This window comes from Lonchura striata, chromosome 24, assembly GCF_046129695.1.
Source record: "Lonchura striata isolate bLonStr1 chromosome 24, bLonStr1.mat, whole genome shotgun sequence".
Taxonomy (NCBI): Eukaryota; Metazoa; Chordata; class Aves; order Passeriformes; family Estrildidae; genus Lonchura; species Lonchura striata.
In genome coordinates, this window is record NC_134626.1 from 2,229,581 (window position 1) to 2,250,252 (window position 20,672).

Here is a 20,672-nt window from a genome sequence, read left to right on the forward strand (position 1 = left end):
GCGTCAGGGGAAGGGCAAAAAGGGGCTTGGGATCAACCCCAGACCTTCCTCTGCACTAATCCTGGGCACTTTTGGGGGTGGATGGTCAGTGAGGATAAAGGTGATTAATTACAAATCACAGAAGAACCTGTGGAGAGCAGTTTCTTTAAGTTCTTGGCCCTTCCAATTTCTCAGAAGGGTCAAAAAAATAAAGGATGAGGATCTGCTCAGCTGCAGCTTGGGAAGGCTCACCTGCACCTCTAGTCCTGTTCTATTATTAATATTTTTACTGCTTGGAGGCATTGAAAATAAGGCCCCCCCAATACAATTATTTAACACAGCCCTCAGTAACAGACATATTAATAGGTGGGAAAATGTCCATGCTCTATTTGTCATTAAAAGTGCATTGTTGTGACATCCCAGCTCGTGAAGAGCCAGCACAGCCCCTCCGGAGGCCTCACCCACCACGTTTTGGGCAGAGCTGAGCTCAGCTTTTGAGGAACCATGCCACAGCCAGCAGAGATCCCCGTGCCCGTGGGAGGAGGAACAGGGGGGCTGGAATGGGATTTAGTCAGACAAGACACCCAAATTGGCAAGAAAAGAGACCTGGAGATGCTGCCCCAGCTCCATCCACAAAAATCCCTCCTCTGCCACCCCCTCCAGGCCACCAAACAGAGGGATGGCAATCCCTGGCCACCCTCACCCTCACCAAGTCCCTGTCACCACCCTCCCAACAGCAGGAAACCCTTTTCCTTCCATGCCCCAAGAACTGAACTTATTTACAGCTTTCCTGAAGTTTGGACCTGCTTGCATTACAACTTCCTATTTTTTGGCAGCCCCACCTGACAGTGCTCATAGGCAGAACCCCCCTCCAGGAATCCACTCCAAATCCATGGGAATGGACTCATCCCCATCCTGGATTTCCTTTCTGAGCCCCTGGTCCATGACAATTCCTGCTGTTCCTCCTGGAACCATCTCCCTGTTCTGGGTCCTACCTTTGGTCTGCTGTGCTCTGTGTGGTCTGGATCCACCCCAGGGCTGCAGAAAAATCCCATCCCAGGTTCCACCCAGGGCTGAGCTCAACATTCCTGCACAACATTCCTGGTCCTGATCTACCTGAGACTGGCATTTACAGCACTGTGACTGCATCCACCAAATGTTCCTGCCAAATCTGCTCTGGGCTGTGCTGAAACAGAAACAAATCAACAAAAACGGGGTGAGAAATGCAGAGTTCAGCTCTCAGCTGAGCCCTCAGCCATTGGTGTGCTTCCCTTTCCCTGGAAAATGAGGATACTGACATTTCCCCACTGATAAAAGGAGGTTTTGGGAGGGCTGTGCTCTTTGTGCTTCACCTGGGAGGTGCCAAGTTCTGTGTGAAATGATTTTTGCCAGCCTGGGACAGGGATCAGCTTTTGTCATTGTTATCCTGATGGATCCACCACATGGAAAAATGCCTGGTGTAATGATGGCTCAGGAATAGCAATGCAGGTGGTTTTATTTAAAGCAATAACATCAAAGCAAAACCTCTGCTGATTCAGCTCATAAAAATCATCGATGCATAAAATCCAACAATAATTGTCAAGAAAGAAAAGGGGGAGGGAGGATTGGGAGAACAGAGGAAGAAAAAGGCAACCCAACCCCATAAATGCACACAAGGCAGTTTAACTCTTGCATGAAGCATTTGCACCCTTGTGTGGGGTACAGAAAAAGTGGATGTGGAAAAAGTTCTGTGGGAATTGGAGGGAGATGGAATTAAGAAAAGGCATCTCTCTTCCACATTATCTATCTTGGATGGAAGCTTCTGGTCCAGCCAGCAGCTTGGCAGTGTCTTCATTTACAATATTCCTTTCTGAAATCTGAAAGAAATGGAAAAGGGGGGGTCAGCACCTGGAGAGAGATTTCAAACCATTGAAAGAAGCACAAAAATAGGGATTTATTTCTAGGGTGAGCACTTGCAGTCACCCACAACCCTGATATCAAAAAGTGAGACAGACTGGGGCTAAATCATTGCCCTGATCCACCCTGCAGGAGAAAATGCCAGGAGAATTCCATCAGAGACAGCTCCTGGGCTCTCCATCCCCTGCTTGGTGTCATTTCAGCCCCATTTATTAAATCCTAATTCTCCTGGAATGAGTCATGGAATCTCAGAGCTGATCACAAGCCCTGCTTGACACCAGGGCTGTCCCACAAACAGAGGCACAGCCCTGGGGATCAATCCTGGAGCAGGATTCAGCCCCCAGGGAGGGAGAGCTGTTTGCTTTTCTTGCATGAAGTAACTGCCCATTACCCATAAATTAATTCCACTCCAAACACTCTCCCTCTGCACAGTGTTTTCTGCCCAAACACCACGCCAGGACATTTTTGGGCTGCACCTCCCTCCCTCTGAGGTCACAGCAGAGCAGGCACTCTTCCAGCCCTGCCAGGCTTTCTTTTTCCAATCCAGAAAAAATTCCAATTTGTGCCATGCCCAGAGTTTTTAAAAGCCTAATCACTGCTTGCATCTTGTGGTTCCTTGATGAAAGGATGGGAAGGGAGCTGGCTTCTCATTCCTGCTTTTGCCGTGAGGTTTCTCATTCCTCTTTGGCCATGGCTTGGTCACTCACTGATGGACTGTTCCCATTAGAAGGTCCTTACAGCCACCAATTAAGGGGAAGAAAGTCATGATTACCTTTGTCTAAATCAATGTTCTTTGCTGGGAAGCTTCTGGCTTGCTCAGCTTTCTCCTTCAGGATGTTGTTTTTATAATCTGTTCAAGGGAGGAGCAGAATTCAAGAAAACAAGAAGTTTTATGAGCAAGACAGAGGTGATCAGTCCTTCCTTGCTGTGCTCTAGGTCTGGCACCTCTGATTTCTAGGAATTATTTACTCAGCAGGAAAACTGCTCTGACTTCATTTTAGCCCCTGGCATTAATCAGTTGTGCAAACTTCAGCTCCCTGCTCCTCACAGGCACCACAGATCCTCCCAGCTCTGGATTATCTCCTCAAAGCTCACCTGGAGGTGACTGATGCAATTATCCAGAGATTTTACTCTCCTGGGACACACAGAGAAGGATTTTTGCAACCCACCCTCTGCAATTCCTTTCCAATTTTTTGTTTGCTGGGGCCTTTACAGCAATTCTTAGGACCTAAGGATTGTCAGCTTGTTCTTTTAAAGGTTGAACCTTTACTGGGGATGCAAATAAAAAAATCAAAGGGATAATTATTTCCTGGCTTATCAAGCAAACTGCAGCTGGGGTGAGCTTGGCATCATGACAAGGCTTCAGGAACCTCAGGGTGGTGCAGCCAGGAGCAGCAGTTTTGTGAAATGGATTCACTCCAAATCCCAGCAAGAACCAAGCCCTGATCAATTACTGACACAACCAACTCAAGGCTGCACCTTCAAACCCCAGCAAGGAGCAGCATCTTCCTTCAGGAATGTTGGAAATTCCCCAGATCCATCCTATAAATCCCAAAAAAAAAACACTTTCACAGTGTGAGATGAGCTTCCTTTCCCTCTTCCCAGTGGCTTTCATTTTACCACAACTTCCAGGGGGATTTGTATTTTCTCTTTTCTGTCTCAGGGCCTCTGCTGCAAATTCTCTTCCTCTCATTCTCTGTTCATCTGCCCTAATTGCTACCACAGATCTCGACAGAAGGCCCAAATGTTCACTGAATGATTTGACAGCCAGGGAGGAGAAAATCAGAAAGTTAAACCAAAGTGGCTCCAACAGAAGTTGGAGACAATGAACTCAACTAACTCAGGACTCCTCCTTACCCAGTTTTGGTCAAATAAAGTCCATACCCACTTCCAGAGATTCAAGAATGGGTTAAGTCACTGCAGAATATCCAAGTGCCACTAGAAATTTCAGATTTACAAGGATTCTGGCCTGGTTTGGTGGCCAGGGATACCTACCCAGCCTGATGTCTTCACTTTTCTGTGGGGTCAGATCTGTCGTGTCCACTGTGAATTCTTTAAGATTCACATCCTTCCTGAAAAGGGAATAATGGTGGAAAATGGTCCCATCCTTTAATAACTGTCTCCTTTCACACTTTTCCCCATTAGCTTTTCTAATTTTTTGGAGATTTTTTTTTTTTTCCCACATGTTGATTCAAATCTTAGAACAACGGGCAGCCAATCCTGGAATTCCCTTCTCTATTCCACTTTAATCCTATAAAACAAGGTCTGGGGCTCCATGGTCTTGGCCCCATCTCACAGCAGATCTGTGCATTATTCCTTTCCCACCAGCTCCCAAGGACATCTCACAGAAACTCCATCCCTGAATCAGTTCCCAAAGAGCACCAAGAGGAAATTCAATTGCCAAATCAGCCCCACAAATCATTTTCTCCTTCCACTTCCTCCTCCTCACCAGATTTTCAGGTTAGGCTGAACCAGATTTTAAGGTTTAGGCTATTAGCTGAGGAGGCCGGCCCATGATTTCATTTTAATGCATTCTCAACCTAATTAATAATATTACTTATATTAAAAATAATTCTACTTACTCTCCATATTTCTTCACATTGTATTCATAACCTAACCAGGAGGAAAAAGCAGAATGAGCAGTCAGAGCCAGTCCAGACCCATTCCTGGTGTGTGGAACCCAAAATCAGAGCTGTGGGTGTCATCCAGAGATCCCAGTGTCCCTTTATGGGATCCCACAGAGTCACCCAGCACAGCAGGGACCTGGAAACTTGAGTTCCCAAGGGATAAATCCCACCTGTGAAGGGATCTTTTCCACTCTACAGAGGAAATCTGGAGTGGGGTTCAGCCAAAGCCTGCACTTGGTGACCCTGGAGGTCTTTTCCAACACCAAGAATTCCATAAAATCAAAGTCTGGATATTTTTACACCACACCAGCCCACAAGTCCTCCCCAGTGGGCAGGTTCCTGGTTTTCCAGGAGGGGATCCCTGCCTGCAGCACTGCTCCTTGCAGGAATTATTTGCAGAGCAGGGCAGGTTTTCCCTGGACTCACCCCTCTGCCGGCGCCTGCGGGTGACGAGCACCACGATGATGAGGAGGACGAGGAAGAGCAGCAGAGTGGCCAGGATGTAGCCCAGCTGCTGGAAAAAGTGCATCCTGCTCTCAGGGATGATGACATTGATGACATTGTGGCCCCTGACCACGTTTGGATCTGAGGGAAGGAGAAAAGGGCATCACTGGAAATGGGATCTCAGGTGGGAACGCTCAGGGAGAAATTCGGAATTGCAAGAATTAATCCGTGCCTGGTTTACACCACCCTGCACCTCTGGCAGGTGGGAGATGCTGTGCTCTTCACCAGATGAGAATTCCCAGGGTTTAACAGGATCCCTTCCCTGGGAACAGTGATCCCTGCCCATCAGAGTGTTCTCACAGGGGGAAATTCCAGAGCAAAGTCAGCCCCAAATCTTCCAGAGGGTCCCACAACCCTCCTCTGGGTCCCTTTCAACACAAACTCCACACTGCTCTGGCTCCAGACAGCAGCTCCTCCTTGCCAAGGGTTATAATTTATGGAGTGGGAAGAGTTTTCAATGCCAAAAAATCAGCTTCCTTTGAAATGAAATAAAATCAATAAAATAAATAACCCCCCCCCCCTTCAAAAACAGAGGGAAGCCAAGATTCCGTTCCTTTTGAGGGTGCAGCAGGATTTTTGTTCCACAGCAGAGGAAAGAGGAACTCAAAACTTTTACATGGAACATTTTTCTGTAGATTTCAAATAAATAGGTCAATGTTTTACACATGTAAAGAGGAAGTGACTTCTCTGCTTGCAACAGTCAGAGGAATGGACAAAGCCAGCCCAGGCATGGACGGAATCCCACAGGACTCTGCTGGGAGAGGGTTTTTCCTTCAAAACAGAGCTGAAATTACACCTTCCCACCCTACAGGGAATTTTCACAGAGCTCCAGGCAAGAACAGCGAGGAGCCCTCACCTCCCATTGGAGTTCCCCTGCTAATTACCCAGAGGGAATAAGAGGAAAATTAGGGGAAATACCTCAAAAGCCACAGCAGCCTTTAGCAGATGTGTCCTGACCCTTCTGGCAGTGCTGGCACAGCGACTGCTTCCAGGTTTTTTGGGCAGTTTGCTTCCAGTGCTTAAAAACACCAACCCAGTGAAAATCAAATCAAATCAGGCAAGAGTGGATTGAAATAAACACTCTGAAACCAGAGATGATGGTTTGCTAATGCCAACAGCAGCCCTAGAAAATCAAAAAGCTTGAGGAATGTGCTCTGTTCTGGTGGCCCAGTGCTCCACTCCAGCAGCACTCTGCTTTTTACTGGGATTTCCAGCAGCCTTGTGCTCCCTGGATACAGAGCTGGAAAAAAACATGGGATTTCCACCCTGCCAAGCTAAAAAATGTCAATTCAAAGCAAGAAACCCACTTGCAAAGCTGCAAACATGTGACAGCTCTGCTTTGTCCCATCCCTGGCTCCTTGCTGCCATAATGAGACGGTGCCACAGCAGAGGAATTCTATTCCTGGCTTTTTGCTTTCCCACAGAACTGGGATAAGGGCTGGGTTTAAACTTTAGGCAGCACTGAGGAGGTCACTGCAACAACAAACAGTGGAAACAGAGATCTAATAACTCTGGGCAATGGGATGTATCCCATTTGATAACTGGGGAAACTGAGGCACGGAGGGACAGCTCAGTCCCACTGGCAGTGCCCAGAGCAGGATCATGGGGTCGCACCAGAATTTAAGCAGGGGTGATGAAGGTTTGTTCTGTAACCAAGATCTGGTCTCTCAGCACATCTCACATCCACCTGCCCCAAATTCACTGCTAGGATATTTTAACCAGGATATGATGAAAATAAAATAAATCCTAATGGTGAAAGGGAAATGTTAACTTTAAGAAATGCCTTAACATGATCTTCTCAAAGTCAAGGACCAAATTATCCTGCTGGAAAAAGTGGAAAGCTCTGCCCACATCTGGCAAAGGGTTGCCAATATTTTAGCACTAATCATGAGGCACAACAGATTCCTCAGCCCCTGCTGCAGAGCAAACCCTGAGTAAAAATGCATTTTTAGTAGACATGCACCACATTTACACTGCTGAGCCTGAGAGCAGCACTGAGCCCCTGCCTCTGTTCCAAATTCAATTCCAGGACATTTTAACCACTGAAAAATAAATCCTAATGGTGAAAGGGAAATGTTAAGTTGAAGAAATGCCTTAACACGATCTTCCCAAACTGTCAAGGACCAAATAATTCTGCTGGAAGTAGTGGAAAGCTCTCCCCAAATCTGGCAAATGTTTGCCAGCATTTTAGCACTAATCATGAGGCACAACAGATTCCTCAGCCCCTGCTGCAGAGCAAAGCCTGAGTAAAAATGTTCTTTCAGCAGACATGCACCACATTTATACTGCTGAGCCCCTGCCTCTGTTCCAAACAGGATGAACTTTCCTGTCTGGGAATGGAGCTTGGAGCAAGGCCAGGAGCTGAGGCTACTGCCTGAAAAAAGCTCCTTGGTTTGCTTTTTGATGCTGTGCTCCCCAGAAGAATTCCAGGCAGTTTTTCCTGGAATGGGGCAATGCCTCAGCCTCCCCTGCTGCTCCCAGCAGGGGCTGGAAAAGGGAACCTCTGGAATCCTGCACTGCTCACACATTCCCATGGACTCAGCACATTTTTGTGAGTGGTGCAGGGCACAAAGCTCATCCCAAAGCTGCTGGTTTGGACAGAGGAAGTGGCTTTTGCCAGCAAGGGAAATTCCTCCAGCACAGCCAGGTTAAATCACTCCGAGATTCCACCTCCTTTCAAAGCAGGTAGGGAACTACCCAGGACAACACCCTGAATAAATTTCTGGGTAAACCACTCTGGAAAACAAGATCTGGTTTCCATCTGTGGATAAGGCTCAAGAGCTGTGTGCAGAACTCTGATATTTGGAGGTCCTGGTCTCCAGCCACCTCTCCTCAGCTCTGCCTGGATTTTCTGGACACCAACCTTAGCCCCAGAGAAAAATTTAGGTCTCTATGACTTGAGAAAACCAATTCCTACAGGAGAATAAACCTATTTAAAAATGTATGAAGCAAATCAAAATTCTGTATTAAACAGCCAATAAATATTAAAACACAATGAATATTTTAAAGTGTTAATAAAGAACTATACCCAAAAGAATTTAAAAGAAAAAATATTAAACTTAGGATTTTTGTTTTCTTTTTCTGCCTGAATGAAGTGTGATGGTTTTGAGTTTGGACAGGCTAACAGATGATAGCTCAGTGCAGTGGAAAATATGAAAATTGGTTTATGGCACACACACATGCAAAAAAAAAAAAAAAAAAAAAAAAAAACACCAAAAAAACAAGAAAAGCTGAAGGGTGGAGGAAAATTCCTGGTGGTTGATTCTGCATGGTCTGGCACCTTGCACAGCCTAAACACCCATGCAAAGAGGAGAGAAACTCTGGTGGGAAGAGTTGTGACAGCAAAGCCAAGGCTGATCAAGCCCCTGCCCACACCTACATTAAAGCATGGAGGAAAAAGACCAAATAAAAGGGAGAGGGAGCTGTACAAAAATACAAACCAAACGCAGCTTGTTTGCCTCAGGACCTGTCAGCAGTGCAGAACTGCCCTGGGGCAGTGAGTAAAGGTGATAGGTCAGAAAAGCAAAATAAATCTGTGGCAACACTGGGTTAGAAAGCTCTCCATGGCCACGTAATGAAGGACCTGAATGAAGTCAGCTATTTGAGCAATGACTGCTTGCTCTTGAAAATCTCGTGGCCTCTGAGACTGATCTTTACCTGTGCCACAGCACTGGGTCCCAGCCAGGTAATAACTGGCACAGACTCCATGTATTACAGCAGGTTGATCAATCTTTATTGAGAAACCCACTGCTCTTTTTTATACCCTACTTTGCTACAGGTGGAATTGATTGATCCTTTAGTTAAAATGCCATCACCATTGGCTAATTAAGAAACCACCCTCTGGTAAACAACTCTCCACAACACATTCCACATGTTCACAACAACAGCTGCAGCAAGCCACGATCTGAGTTGTTTCTCATTCTTTTCTCTGGTCTGCTCACAGACTTCTCCCAGCACGATACCTGGGGAAGTTGTGTGTTGCTCTGTGTGACCAGAGAGCTGCTGCCACATCCCAGACTGAGAAGCAAGATGTTTTCTGTTAAGTGAGCAGTTTTCCTTATCTGTTCCTCAACCAATCCTCTCTCGGGAGACATTTGCTGATAACGGGCTATTAAATATCATGGTGTGACTGATAAGAACTAGAAAATCCCATTGTGAGATTCTCTGCCCAGAGGGAGGAGCCAAGCATTCCTACCTGGATATAATCTGGGTTTTTGGGACACCAGACTCAGCCTTTCCACAGGTTCCCAAGAGGAAACAGCTGGGGTTTTTCACTGGACCGACTACACCCTTTCTACAGGACCACTGCTCTGACAGAACCACGCCTGCCACTCCAGGAGGGCTGCAGCCACTCCAAGTTGGATGGCTACCAACACGCTGGCCAAAGGGGTGTCAGGTTGTGTTCTGACTGTCAGTGGTTTTCCTTTTGTATTATTGCATGGATTTTATTTCTTTTCCCTTTTTCCCTATAAATTGTATTTCTCACTTGGAGTCTCTCACAGAACAGCATGAAATCATTCTTAGCCTGGTTATGGTTGCATTCCTTTGAATTAATGCGATGACTGCAACGGTGTCCATCTCTGCAAGGACAGCAGGGGCTCGCTGACCTGCAGCAGGGACCACTCACCTACAGCAAGGACCTCTCACCTGCAGCAAGGACCTCTCACCTGCAGCAGAGGACACTCACCTGCAGCAAGGACCTCTCACCTGCAGCAGGGACCGCTCACCTGCAGCAGGGATCACTCACCTGCAGCAGAGGACACTCTCCTTCAGCAGGGACCGCTCACCTGCAGCAGGTGCTGCTGACCTGCAGCAGAGGACACTCACCTGCAGCAGGGACCACGCTGTGCGTGGTGATGTTCACCACCTTCCTCTCCCTCTCCGGCTCCGTCACGGCCACATGGTAGATACGGCGCTCGTGCAGCCCGCAGTAGTGGTGGTGCAGGTGGCAGGAGTAGGTGCCCTCGTCGGCGCTCTCCAGGTGGGAGATGCGCAGCGAGAAGTCTCCGAGGGCGAAGGCGCCGCGGGTGACGTTCATCTTCTGCCGCAGGAACAGGGGCCCGTAGGAGCGGCGCTCGCCGGACGCGTACAGGTCCACCAGGCGGTCAGCGCGGTCCTGGGGCACGCCTGGGGGCTGCCGGTCCCAGTGCACCACCTGCTGCTCCTCCTCGCTGTGCCGCTCCGTCCAGATGTGCTGGCGGTTGACGCACGGCAGCGTCACCGTGCTGCCCTCCGGGGCCACCAGCACCGGCTTCTCGCCGTCCCAGTACTCGCTGGCCTCCTCGCCTGCTGGGGAACACAACCTTGGCATGGGTTTTCTCCACTGCTTTTGTCCCACCCATCCTGTTTTTCACATATAATCCACTTAAGTTTCCTTCCCGTGAAGATTGATCTAGAACAGAAGCTATTCTAGAGCTAAAGAATAAATCAGGGATTTATTAAAGGATCTCCTCAATGGATCCACCTCGGGCAGCACAAGAGCCCAGCCAGGGCTGCACCCAAGATGAACCAAAATGGGCCCAAAAAATGGATGGTTGGTCACAAAATGATCAGTTCTGCTCCATTGGCACCTTGGAGTTCATTGTCCCATTCCAGCTCCAGCCCAGGCAGTCCCATCCTGCTTGTTTTTCTCTCTCCAGCCCACGCTGTTGGTGCTCCTGGGCTGAGATTTGGATCATTTGTCCTTGGTGCCCAGCTGGAGCAGGAATTGTTTTGTCTCTGCTCTGTGCAGAGAGCTCAGCATCCCCTCGTGGGAAGCTCAGAGCCACACGCTAAAGCAGCTCAGAATGTGAAAAATAGAAAAGCTAAACCTGAGGCATCACCCAGGTTTCCTTTCCTTGGCCAAAATCAGTAAAATTTTAGGCCAATTCCCTGTCGCACGCTGTGATCCTGTGGAGGCGGTTGATGCGAAATTCCCACTCAACACCAAGTGTCAAGGACACCCAGAGACACCTGAGATTGCTCTCCTGGAATTCTAAAAGTCTAGGAGACTGGAATCCTCTAACACATCCCCTCCCAAAATCTTAAAAGCGCCACATGGCACAGCTTGAACATGCACGAACATGAACAACTCTGGCTTTTTCACACTTGTTTCAGCAGTTAGTAAAAAAAAAACTTCAAAAACTCTATCCTCTAACATCCTTGGCCATTTCATGAAGAGAGGCCACTTTCTCCTCCTTCTAACTCAGCGTTAATCTCCTGCTTCAGAGAGCAGGAAGCAAATTCCCTGCAGAAGCTAAGAATGGAACGAGGATCTTCATCCCAATCCTCTGAGCAGGAAATGCTTTCCTGGCCACAAAGGCCCTAATTACTGGAGGAGCTGAAGCAGCACTGCTCTGTGTTTGGCTCTTGAAAAGGAATAACAGAAGGAGCCAGAGCACGGAGGAACAGATTGGGGCTCTCAGGGTGTTTTTCTTGCACTGTGAGAGCAGCAGAGGAGATGCACTTCCACCCCAGCAGCTGCACTGGTGTTATCCAGAGGTTTAAATGGGTTTTTAATGAGTGCCTGTGTGCATGGGTGGGACTCCCTGCAGCTGCCAACAGCTGGCTTTTAGAGCTGGGCTTAAGGTGTGGTGGGTTTTTAAGTACAGGCTGCCCAGGGCAAGCTCAGCAGGCAGAGAACAGGCAGGTCCTTGTGGCTGAGCTGAGGGTGTGGATTGTCACCAGGGGGGGATTGTCACTAGTGGGGAATTGTCACCAGGGATGTGCTGCTGCTGCAGCAGGGACAGTTTGGTAATGACCAAGAGCAAACACTGAGCTGAGCAGGCTCCAGGCACTGTTTGGCCAAGGAAGATGAGAGGTTTAAAAACTCAGGCAAGCAGGCAGCAAACAGCACAGAGAGCACACGAGGTTTCCCTGCTGCTTCCCAAGGCTCCTGTAGAGCCTGGAGGTGTCACCACACCCACCTTTCTTGGCGATGACCAGCTGGATTTTCACAGTTTCATACAAGTGGCAGTAGTGATGGTGAAGGTTACAGGAGTATGTGCCTGCATCACTCTCTGCAACACCTGTAGAGCAGGGAAGAAAGAGAGAGGAATGCAGTGTTTTATACTGAGACAATGATTGTTTGTGTCATTTGCAGTTTCCCAAATCCTTGTCTGGATGTCAACAACTTTGATCTAAGCTGTCCTTATCACCAGGGTGGGTTAAGCAGAGACAAATCATCTCATCCAATACAACAATTTGGTCACCTCATGAAATAATTCGTTCAGTTGATTTGCTCTTGTGAGTAGAAATTTGTGTATTTCTATTAATACACAATAAAAAGAGGAAAGGAAAAGAAGAAAGAGGTGGCTGAGAAAGAGGAAGTTGGTTTAGGTTTAGCTGAGAGCAGGCATGGGAACAAGGACCATGGAGTGTTTATAGTCCAGGAACTGAAACACAACCAAAGAGCCACAAAAAACCCAGATGGCTTTCAGGTTGTTACAAATTCTCCTTCAAAACAGATCGGTTTCAAAGGCAACTAAAACACTCAGTGCTTCAGAGAACTTCACAGAATCACTGAGGTTGGGAAAGAGCTCCAATATCAAGTCCAACCTCAATCCCCACCTTGTCACCCAGCCCAGAGCACTGAGTCCAGTCCTTCCTTGGATACCTCATGGGGTGGGGACTCCACCACCTCCCTAAGCAGCAATTCCCGTGTTTAACAATCCTTGCCAGGGAAAAACTCCTCCTTTATCCAGCCTGAACCTCCCCTGGGGCAGCTGGAAGCTTCACTTTGAAGCAAAACCAGAGGGCTGCCCAGGAGCAGTGCAAGGGTTTGGGGGCAATTCCTCAACTTCTTCCTGCTTTGAATCTCCAGCTCCACCTCCCTAAGTGCCCAAGGAGCAGAAACTAATTAATGCAAGAGTCCAGGTATTTGGTAAGAGGGAATGTTGAGAGGGTTTTGATCTGCTGAATGTGCTGAGCTGTGCAGGTTTTCTGGGATACACTTGGAGGTGCACAAGTAACCACGGTGAGGAGTGAGTGCCACCAGTGCACTGAGATTGCTCCCAGAGCCTGGAATCCTGAATTCCAAGTGTCAAGGACAGTCAGGCACACCTAAAATTGCTCCTAGACCAGGGATGGGGACTCCCCCACCTCCCTGAGCAGCCCCTTCCAAACCTTAAAATTCCTCCTGAGAATTAAGACTTTTTTAACCTGGTATTCACAGAATTCACAGAATGACTGGGTCGGAAGAGATCTTAGAGATCATCCAGCCCCACCCACACCCTAACACCTCAACTAAACCATAAATCCATTTATCAAAAACATACTGTGAACCACCCATTTCCACCAAAACCCCCAAACCCCATCGAGGAAAAAAAAGAAAAAACCTCCACACCTTTGATCACCAGCGAGAAATTCCCATCTGCAAAGGCATTCTCGGGCATGAGGATCCTGCCCTGGTTGTAGGAGCTGTAGACACGTTGGTCCCCAGCTGAGTACATGTCACAGAGCCTCTCCATCCTGCTGTCCCCATAGTAGGAGCTGAGCAGGTCCCAGTGCACCACGCGCTGCCGGTCGTTGAGGCGGTCCTGGGTCCAAACCATGCGGTGGCTCTTGCAGGGCAGCACGGCCTGGGAGCCCAGGGCAGCGCTGATGTTCAGCACAGACACCACCACGCTGCTGGGGTTGGAGGCATCAGCTGGGACTGGAAAAGCAGGAGCAAACAGCAAAAAGTTGTAGGGTTGTGGAGTTAATGGTGTGTGAAGGAGGGGCAGTCAGGGTTGTGCTGGAATTTCTGCAGGCTTTTGATTCTGGTTTCAAGACCTGCATGGGGCACTGTCATGGAGAATCCTGAGCTGGAAGGGACCCAAATTCACTGATCCAACCTTAGCCCTGCATAGACACCCCAAAAAACCCACCCTGTGCATCCCTGAGAGTGGCATCCTGGAGCTCTTGGGGTTGGGACCATTCCCAGGGCAGCCTGTTCAGCACAGACACCACCACCCTGCTGGGGTTGGAGGCATCAACTGGGACTGGAAAAGCAGGAGCAAACAGCAAAAAGTTGTAGGGTTGTGGAATTAATGGTGTGTGAAGGAGGGGCTGGAATCTCTGCAGGCTTTTGATTCTGGTTTCAAGACCAACATGGGGCACTATCATGGAAAATCAAAGAGTCCTGAGCAGCAAGGGACCCAGAAATCACTGATCCAACCTTATCTCTGCACAAACACCCCAAAAACTCCACTCTATGCATCCCTGAGAGTGGTATCCAAACCCTCCTGGAGCTCTTGAGGCTGGGACCATTCCCTGGGGAGCTTGGTCAGTGCCTGCCTGAGGGGAAAGAACCTTTCCCTAAAAAATAAAACTTTAACACACAGATTTCATTCATGTCTGTTATCAGGATTGTACACTCGAGCTGTCCTGCCCACCCTTCCTAATCCTGAACCCCAGTTTAATCCAGGTTTAGAGACACCAGTGCATGGGATGCACAATCCATGGAAGTCAGGAATGAAGCCCCTGTGCATGCCACGGAATCAGGGTCCCTCTCGCTCCTCCTCATGATCACAAAACCTGGCAGATTTACAGAGACATCACTCACCTGAATATGAGCACACAGAACCTGTCAAAGCAGAAAATAAAGAGTGTCACTGAGAGCAAAAGGATAAAAAACTACAAATACACTCCAAGTCAGCAGCCACCTCTGTCACTGCTCCATCTACTCCCCACTTTCCCTGTTTCTGCTGATGTTTAAATCTGGATGTTTATGTCCTTTTCCCTCTCCAGCCACACACTTGGTCTGCACAGTTAATTCTGTGATGCTGATGCATCAGCTCTCTCCAACTCACATGACTCAGATCCACACGGAAAGAACTTTGCCAGAGATGAACCAATTCCTTTGATTCTGCATTTCTCTGGTCCAGTCCCTCCTGCTCCTTGTGTGGGAGGGGTCTGAAAGGTCTCCTGGCATCAGGCTTTTGATTCCCAACACAGATTCCCAGGACAACACCACCATTCATCTCTCCACCCAGCCAAACCCAAGAAGAGGAAAGCAGCCTGGAAAACGATTTCTTAATCCCTTGTAAAAGGCAGAGTCAGCTCTTACTTCTTGAATCCCATCAGCTCTCTGATGGGAGAGCAGAAATAAAGGGAAGCAGGGATTTCTGAGCAGGATTTCTGAACACAGTTAAAAACAGCCCACTAAAGGTGTCAGCCCATGAAGGCAGCACTGGGCTCAGCTGGAAGCAGACATTTTGGTGAGTCAAGTGTAAAACCAAAGTCTCTTCGTGCACCTGGTGACAGCTCTGACCTCTGTCCTCACAAGCCTCCAGGATCTGCAGAATCTAAACCTCAGCAGCCTTCAGAGCTGTCAACACAGGACTCAACTGTGGCTTTCATTGTAAAATTTCAAGTTCCATGGGATGGAGAATCACTTTTGTCTTCTCTGGGTGATGTAACCACAAAAAAAAAAAAAAACCACCAACAAAAGACAATTCTGTGCTGTCCCTGACACGTTCTGTGCTGAGTCAGCAGGATCCCAGAGATACTCTGTGGTCCCACAGTAGAGGAAGAGGAAAGCAGCCTGGAAAACGATTTCTTAATCCCTTGTAAAAGGCAGAGCCAGCTCTTACTTCTTGAATCCCATCCATTTTTCATGTGAAGAATTAAGCCACCAAAAAAAAAAAAAATCCACTGTGAGCAAACTAGAAGCAAAAGGCTGGGGCTGTGAAAGATATGTGACATGCTCAGAATCTCCAGGCTCTGTCCCTGGAGCAGGACAAGGACAGAAAATTGTCCCCTGAGTCCTGCCTGAACAATCCTGGGCTGAATTCCCTCCTTGGGAACACAGGAGCTGCTGCTCAGCTCGGTGCTGATGAAACCTCTGAGCTCCTGTTTCATACTGGGGGGGGTGAAAAACAACCAGAACAGAAAAGGACATGTTCTTCCCCAAATCTGTGTGTGCCAGATTGCTCCTTTCTCCCACAAATCCCTCTGTTTATGTTTCATGGGCTCTGTCATTACACAATTATGGGAAAAGCAGCATTCTGTGCCACCACACTGTCCCCAAACCCTCTGGGGGGTGGCAGTGGCTCCATCCTGGCTCTTCAAGGGGCTGAGAGGCCCTGATGGCTTTTGGTGCAGCAGCATCGTGGTGACAGTGACATAAATAAGCCCAGGTCATTTAAACCCACTGAGCAGTAACCAGGAGAAACATCTGGGCTCATCTGGAAGACAGAGATATGGTGAGCAAAACAGCTCCTCCTAAACTTCTCCCACTCACCTCCTGCCCAGCCTGCAGGACTCAGCTTTTCACTAAAACAGAATTTCCCTTCAAAGCCCACTGATGCTCAAGCCAGGCTCTGGGATTTTCTCTAAATCTCTGTGTTTGTTTATTTTTAAAGGCTTCCTGGGACAACTTTCCCAGCAGCAGATTCTCCCACTTCCCAAAAGATGTCAGAGCCCTTAAACACCCATCCAGCCCCAGCAATTCCTGCACTGCCTGCAGGTAGGAACATGCAGAGAGCAGGAATGTGCTGCCTCTGCAGAAAGGAAAATCCTTGTGTCTGCACAAGGAGCCAGTCCCCACCTGGGGCACAGACAGGATCCCTCAGGGATCTGCCCCAGCTTTTCTGGGATTTTAGCCGAGCTTTAGAAAGCCTTTTGAGCTTCCCCTTGGCTGCAGGCCCACGGAATGGATTTGTAGAGCCACTCCAAACACGGAGCTGTTCTCCCTGAGACATTAACACTTGAGGGAGTGGTTCCCCTGCAGGAGGGGTCACAGATTTCCTCAGAGCACACATTCCCACCCTTCTCATCCTCCTTCTTGAGTTATAACCTGATTTGGGTGGGCTCGAACATCAGGGCTGCCTGGAGTGGGTCCGGGTAAACCCCAAATGCACCTGAAGCTCTGGCAGAGATCATCCCTGCTCAGGTGGGAGCTCTGGCTCTGCAGCAGCCCAACCTGCTATTCCTGCCCTGGCTGCTCTGCCAAAGCTCCCTGGGACTCACTGGGCTGGTTGGTGCTCCTGGAGCACACAGCTGTGGGCTCTCCTCCTCCTCTTCCTCCTCTTTAAGCCACCCCACACCCCAGATTTCTGAGCCACTTTAACCCTTCTGTCCCTATGACTGATCCCATCATCTGCCAATCCCTAAACCTTGCCTTGGGGCATCGCAAAAATGCCGTGGTGACACGGAAAGTGGATTAATTGGGGACCAAAGGGAGAGCTGCTCACCTTACTCCACCTCAGTGCTGAGGAAGTGAGGGGCTCAGGTGTCAGCCACAGCCTTGTAACAGGGCTGGGAAGAGCAGGGGCTCAGCACTCCCCAAAAAACTTCTGCTCCTCACTTCCCACCCTCCTTTCTTGCTACCTAAAAGTGAATCCTGTGTCTGTCTTTATGCTGACAAGAGGAAAAGCAACCCAAAAACCACACATCCTTTTTTTCCCCCTCCATCTGAACCCTCACACACAGAGCCCCCCAGCTGTTTCAAACATCAAAAAATAACCTTAAATCCTGTACATCTGACTCTGAAAGCTTTGCTGTACTCACAACCAAGCTTATTGGTTTTGAATTTGCTGATAGGGAAAAAAAAAATTGCACAAACATGCTGAACAGAGCTCATACAACCTCAAACATTTTTCCATTCTCTCCCCAAAAAGCAGAGAGGAAACCTACAATTCCCTCCCCTCCCCAGATGAAAACAGAGTAAATTTAGGAATCTAAACAAAGTCTTGCAAAGATAACGCTTCAAAATCTGGTAGCCAACCCCCAGCCCTGTTGTGCAGCTGAAATAAAAACAAGTAACACCACACCAGCAGCTCAGAGCTTACTTTGCTGAAGCAAAATCTGCCACAGGAGGAGTTTCACAAGTTGCTCCATTTCTTCGGCTTCTCAGAGTTTTCGCCTCTCTTGAAAAACAAGTTGAAGACTTTTTTTTTTTCTTTTTTTTTTCCCCTTTAACTTTCCTTTCTGTAACTGGAAAACACTATGACCTCATCAGTTTACATCCCCAGAGCTGAGGACAGCAGCTCAGATTCTGCAGGATTACTCCACCTCCTTCCCTTCCCTTCCCTCACTTTCTGCAGAGCCCTCTCCTCCTTCCCCTCCCTCTGGCACCTTCTGAGCCCTCCCTCACTCTGACATCCAAACTTTCATCGGCTGAAGTTGGTCCCACACAGCTCTGGGCTGACAAAACAAATCTTTCTCCCTCCCCCTAGGGATGGAAGCAATTTTCCTCGTGCTTTACTTGATCCAGCTGTTCCTGCCTTTGTCTGACACTCCTCCAGACTGGATTTATTCTGCTGCCTTCAATGGGGTTTTGATCTCCTCATATGGTTTTACTCCCAGCTCCAGTCTCCAAAGACAACCTAGAAAACAATATTTACCCTGTCCTGTGATTTGTAAGCAAGGGCTGGGTATTTAGAGGAAAATTACAATGAGTATAAAGTCAGGAAATAAAGTATAAAATAGGAAATAGAGTAGCTGCTGCTAGGATATTAAAAGTAAAATTACATACTAGATGAAAATTAAAATATGGTCAATTTTTCTGTTTTCTCACTTCTGTTGTCAGGTTATTGTTAACACCATTTAGTGGATTGTATTTATTGGATTTTACAATTCAATCAATGTAATCATCAAGTGAAGAAAGGGAATTAAAACTCACTGTCCTTAAATGTCTGTGGGACTCCACAAGAGAACTTAAAAACAAACGTCAGGAGCCTTAAAAACAAAAGTCAGGAGACTTCGCATGGGATCATGAGGATAAATTTAATTGCCATACTTGAATTTTTCCTTCTGACATTTCTCTGTCTCTCTACTCTACCAGAAAATAGATTCCCTCTATCCCAGAGGGGGAAGAGTTTCAGGAAAGAGGAGAGTATTAAAACAACCTCCTAAATAAACATTTAAATAATTACACACTGCAACAAGGGAAACTTTGGGAGCATCCAGATCAGAACTTCACCCACTCCAGGATCCTGTCTCCACCATCAGACAGAACCAGACACTTCCAAACAAATTCCAAGAAACTGCAGCTATTATTATTTTTAGATAATATGACCATGAAAAAAAAAAAAAAAAGCCTGCTGTTAACTCCACACTATCCAAGACAGACCCAGAGAACTGGTTAGGGAAAAATGCTAAAATAATCTTCAGAGAAGAACAAAAAATTTCCCTGGAAACTCCAACTCTGACGTTTCTCTGAAGTGAGGAGATTTGGGGGTGATGGGACAGCCCCTCCCTCATCACCTGGATATGAACAAATCCAATTGCAACCCTAATCCCATCAGTTTCTCTTTGCCAGCCTCAGGAATTCCCATTATTCCTATCCCAAACCACCTGCAGGCAGCAAAAACTCCTGTTCCCCTGTCCCTGACCTGTGCCAGGTGTCACAACAACCACAGCACCGACCCAGAGCAGCTGCTGGGCCAGGAATCTCAGGGAATCTCGGGGAATTTCAAGGAATCTCGGGGAATTTCAAGGAATCTCATGGAATCAGGAGCCTTTCCTGTTGTCTCCATCAGGGAGCCAGCCCAGGCTGTGCTCAGAGCAGCCTGGAAAATGCCTGGCTGGGAGGCAAAAAGCTGCTCCCACCTAACAGACAGCAAATCCAACATTTTCTCCTTCCCCTGCTCCCTCCCAACCACGGGCAGCACCTTCCAGGCTCCAATTCCAAGGTTTTTTTCCCCAGTTTTCTGCCTCCCAGCTGTGGCACTGTAGAGGTTACTGCCTGCTCCTCGCCTTGCAGGGTTTTTGGGAGGGAGCAGATTGCTGTGGTTGCTGCTGTCATGGATTGGATATTTCCTGACTGCAAGGAGCCAAGTCCAGGCTGAACAAGGCTGAAGTCTCCTAAAATCACCCAGGGGAAGAGCAGCAGCTTCTGTGGGGTTCACAGAGGGGTTGAAAGGGACACATTTAGGGGGTTGTTATAATTATTTTATATATATATATATATATATGCCTTGTCCCCTCTCTAATCCTGCCCAGTCTGCAGCCAGCCCTGCTTCCTGGGGCTTTGCTACTCCAAAGACATCCTGGAAGAGCAGCTGTGTCAACATTTTTCCTGGTCTAGAAGTTGAATTTTAAACCAGCTTCTCTGTTCTGAGCTGAGCAGTGTTCCCCAGCTTTTCTCCTTCCCCACTCCCAGGGGAATTGGGGTTGATTCTCTCAATACCGAGCATCCCTTGGCTGCCCACTGCTCATCTCCAGCTGACCACAAACCCTGACCAGAGAAAGCAATTTTATCCAGGCAAGGCAAAGGGACTTTCCAGCAGCTGCAGCGGTGGTTTTGCAGGCTCTGCACCTGCCAGGGGATCGGGTCAGCAGCAGAAGAAAGGCTCCCCTGTTCCCAAAGTCGCCTCTTTTTCATTGTGGCAAAAGAAAATCGGTATTTCACACCTAATTCAGATCTAAAGCAGCGACTCAGGTGGACAAAGCTCTGCTGAAAGTGCAGGGTCACCAGGGTAATTGGCTTGTGGGAAGAGGTGGATGTCAGAAGTTTCCTCCTCTGTCACCTCTATGAAAAGTCCTGAGAGAGAGAGAAATGTCCCTGTGACACTCCTCCCCATCCCTTCCATTTTTACCATTTTTGTTTTCAGGCTGCACTGAGAGACTTCCCAAGGAATCCAAATTGAAGACCAGCAGCCAGAAAAACTGAGCAAGTATCAGATCAAGGAAAAATGTCTGACGCCAAGGGGAACTCTCCATCCTTTAGTGCAATTTTTGAGAGCCACTAACGCTGGGAAA

The 20,672-nt window shown here is 48.0% G+C and overlaps 1 protein-coding gene across 2 annotated transcripts; it reads right to left on the reverse strand.

Moving 5' to 3' along the window:
• Positions 1–1,449: 1,449 nt before the first annotated feature.
• Positions 1,450–19,011, reverse strand: MXRA8 (matrix remodeling associated 8). 2 transcript variants are annotated; one of them, XM_021529845.2, is made up of 10 exons: positions 17,759–19,011; positions 14,530–14,550; positions 13,330–13,638; positions 11,912–12,013; positions 9,834–10,292; positions 4,929–5,087; positions 4,458–4,488; positions 3,871–3,947; positions 2,648–2,725; positions 1,450–1,835 (listed from the first exon to the last, which is right to left on the reverse strand). In XM_021529845.2, the coding sequence occupies exons 1-10, from the start codon at positions 17,805–17,807 to the stop codon at positions 1,810–1,812; spliced, it is 1,311 nt and encodes a 436-aa protein (XP_021385520.1). In that variant the 5' UTR covers positions 17,808–19,011; the 3' UTR covers positions 1,450–1,809. The 2 variants fall into 2 exon arrangements, with proteins under 2 accessions (XP_021385520.1, XP_031362514.1); XM_031506654.2 differs by having other exon boundaries at positions 9,834–10,295.
• Positions 19,012–20,672: the final 1,661 nt, after the last annotated feature.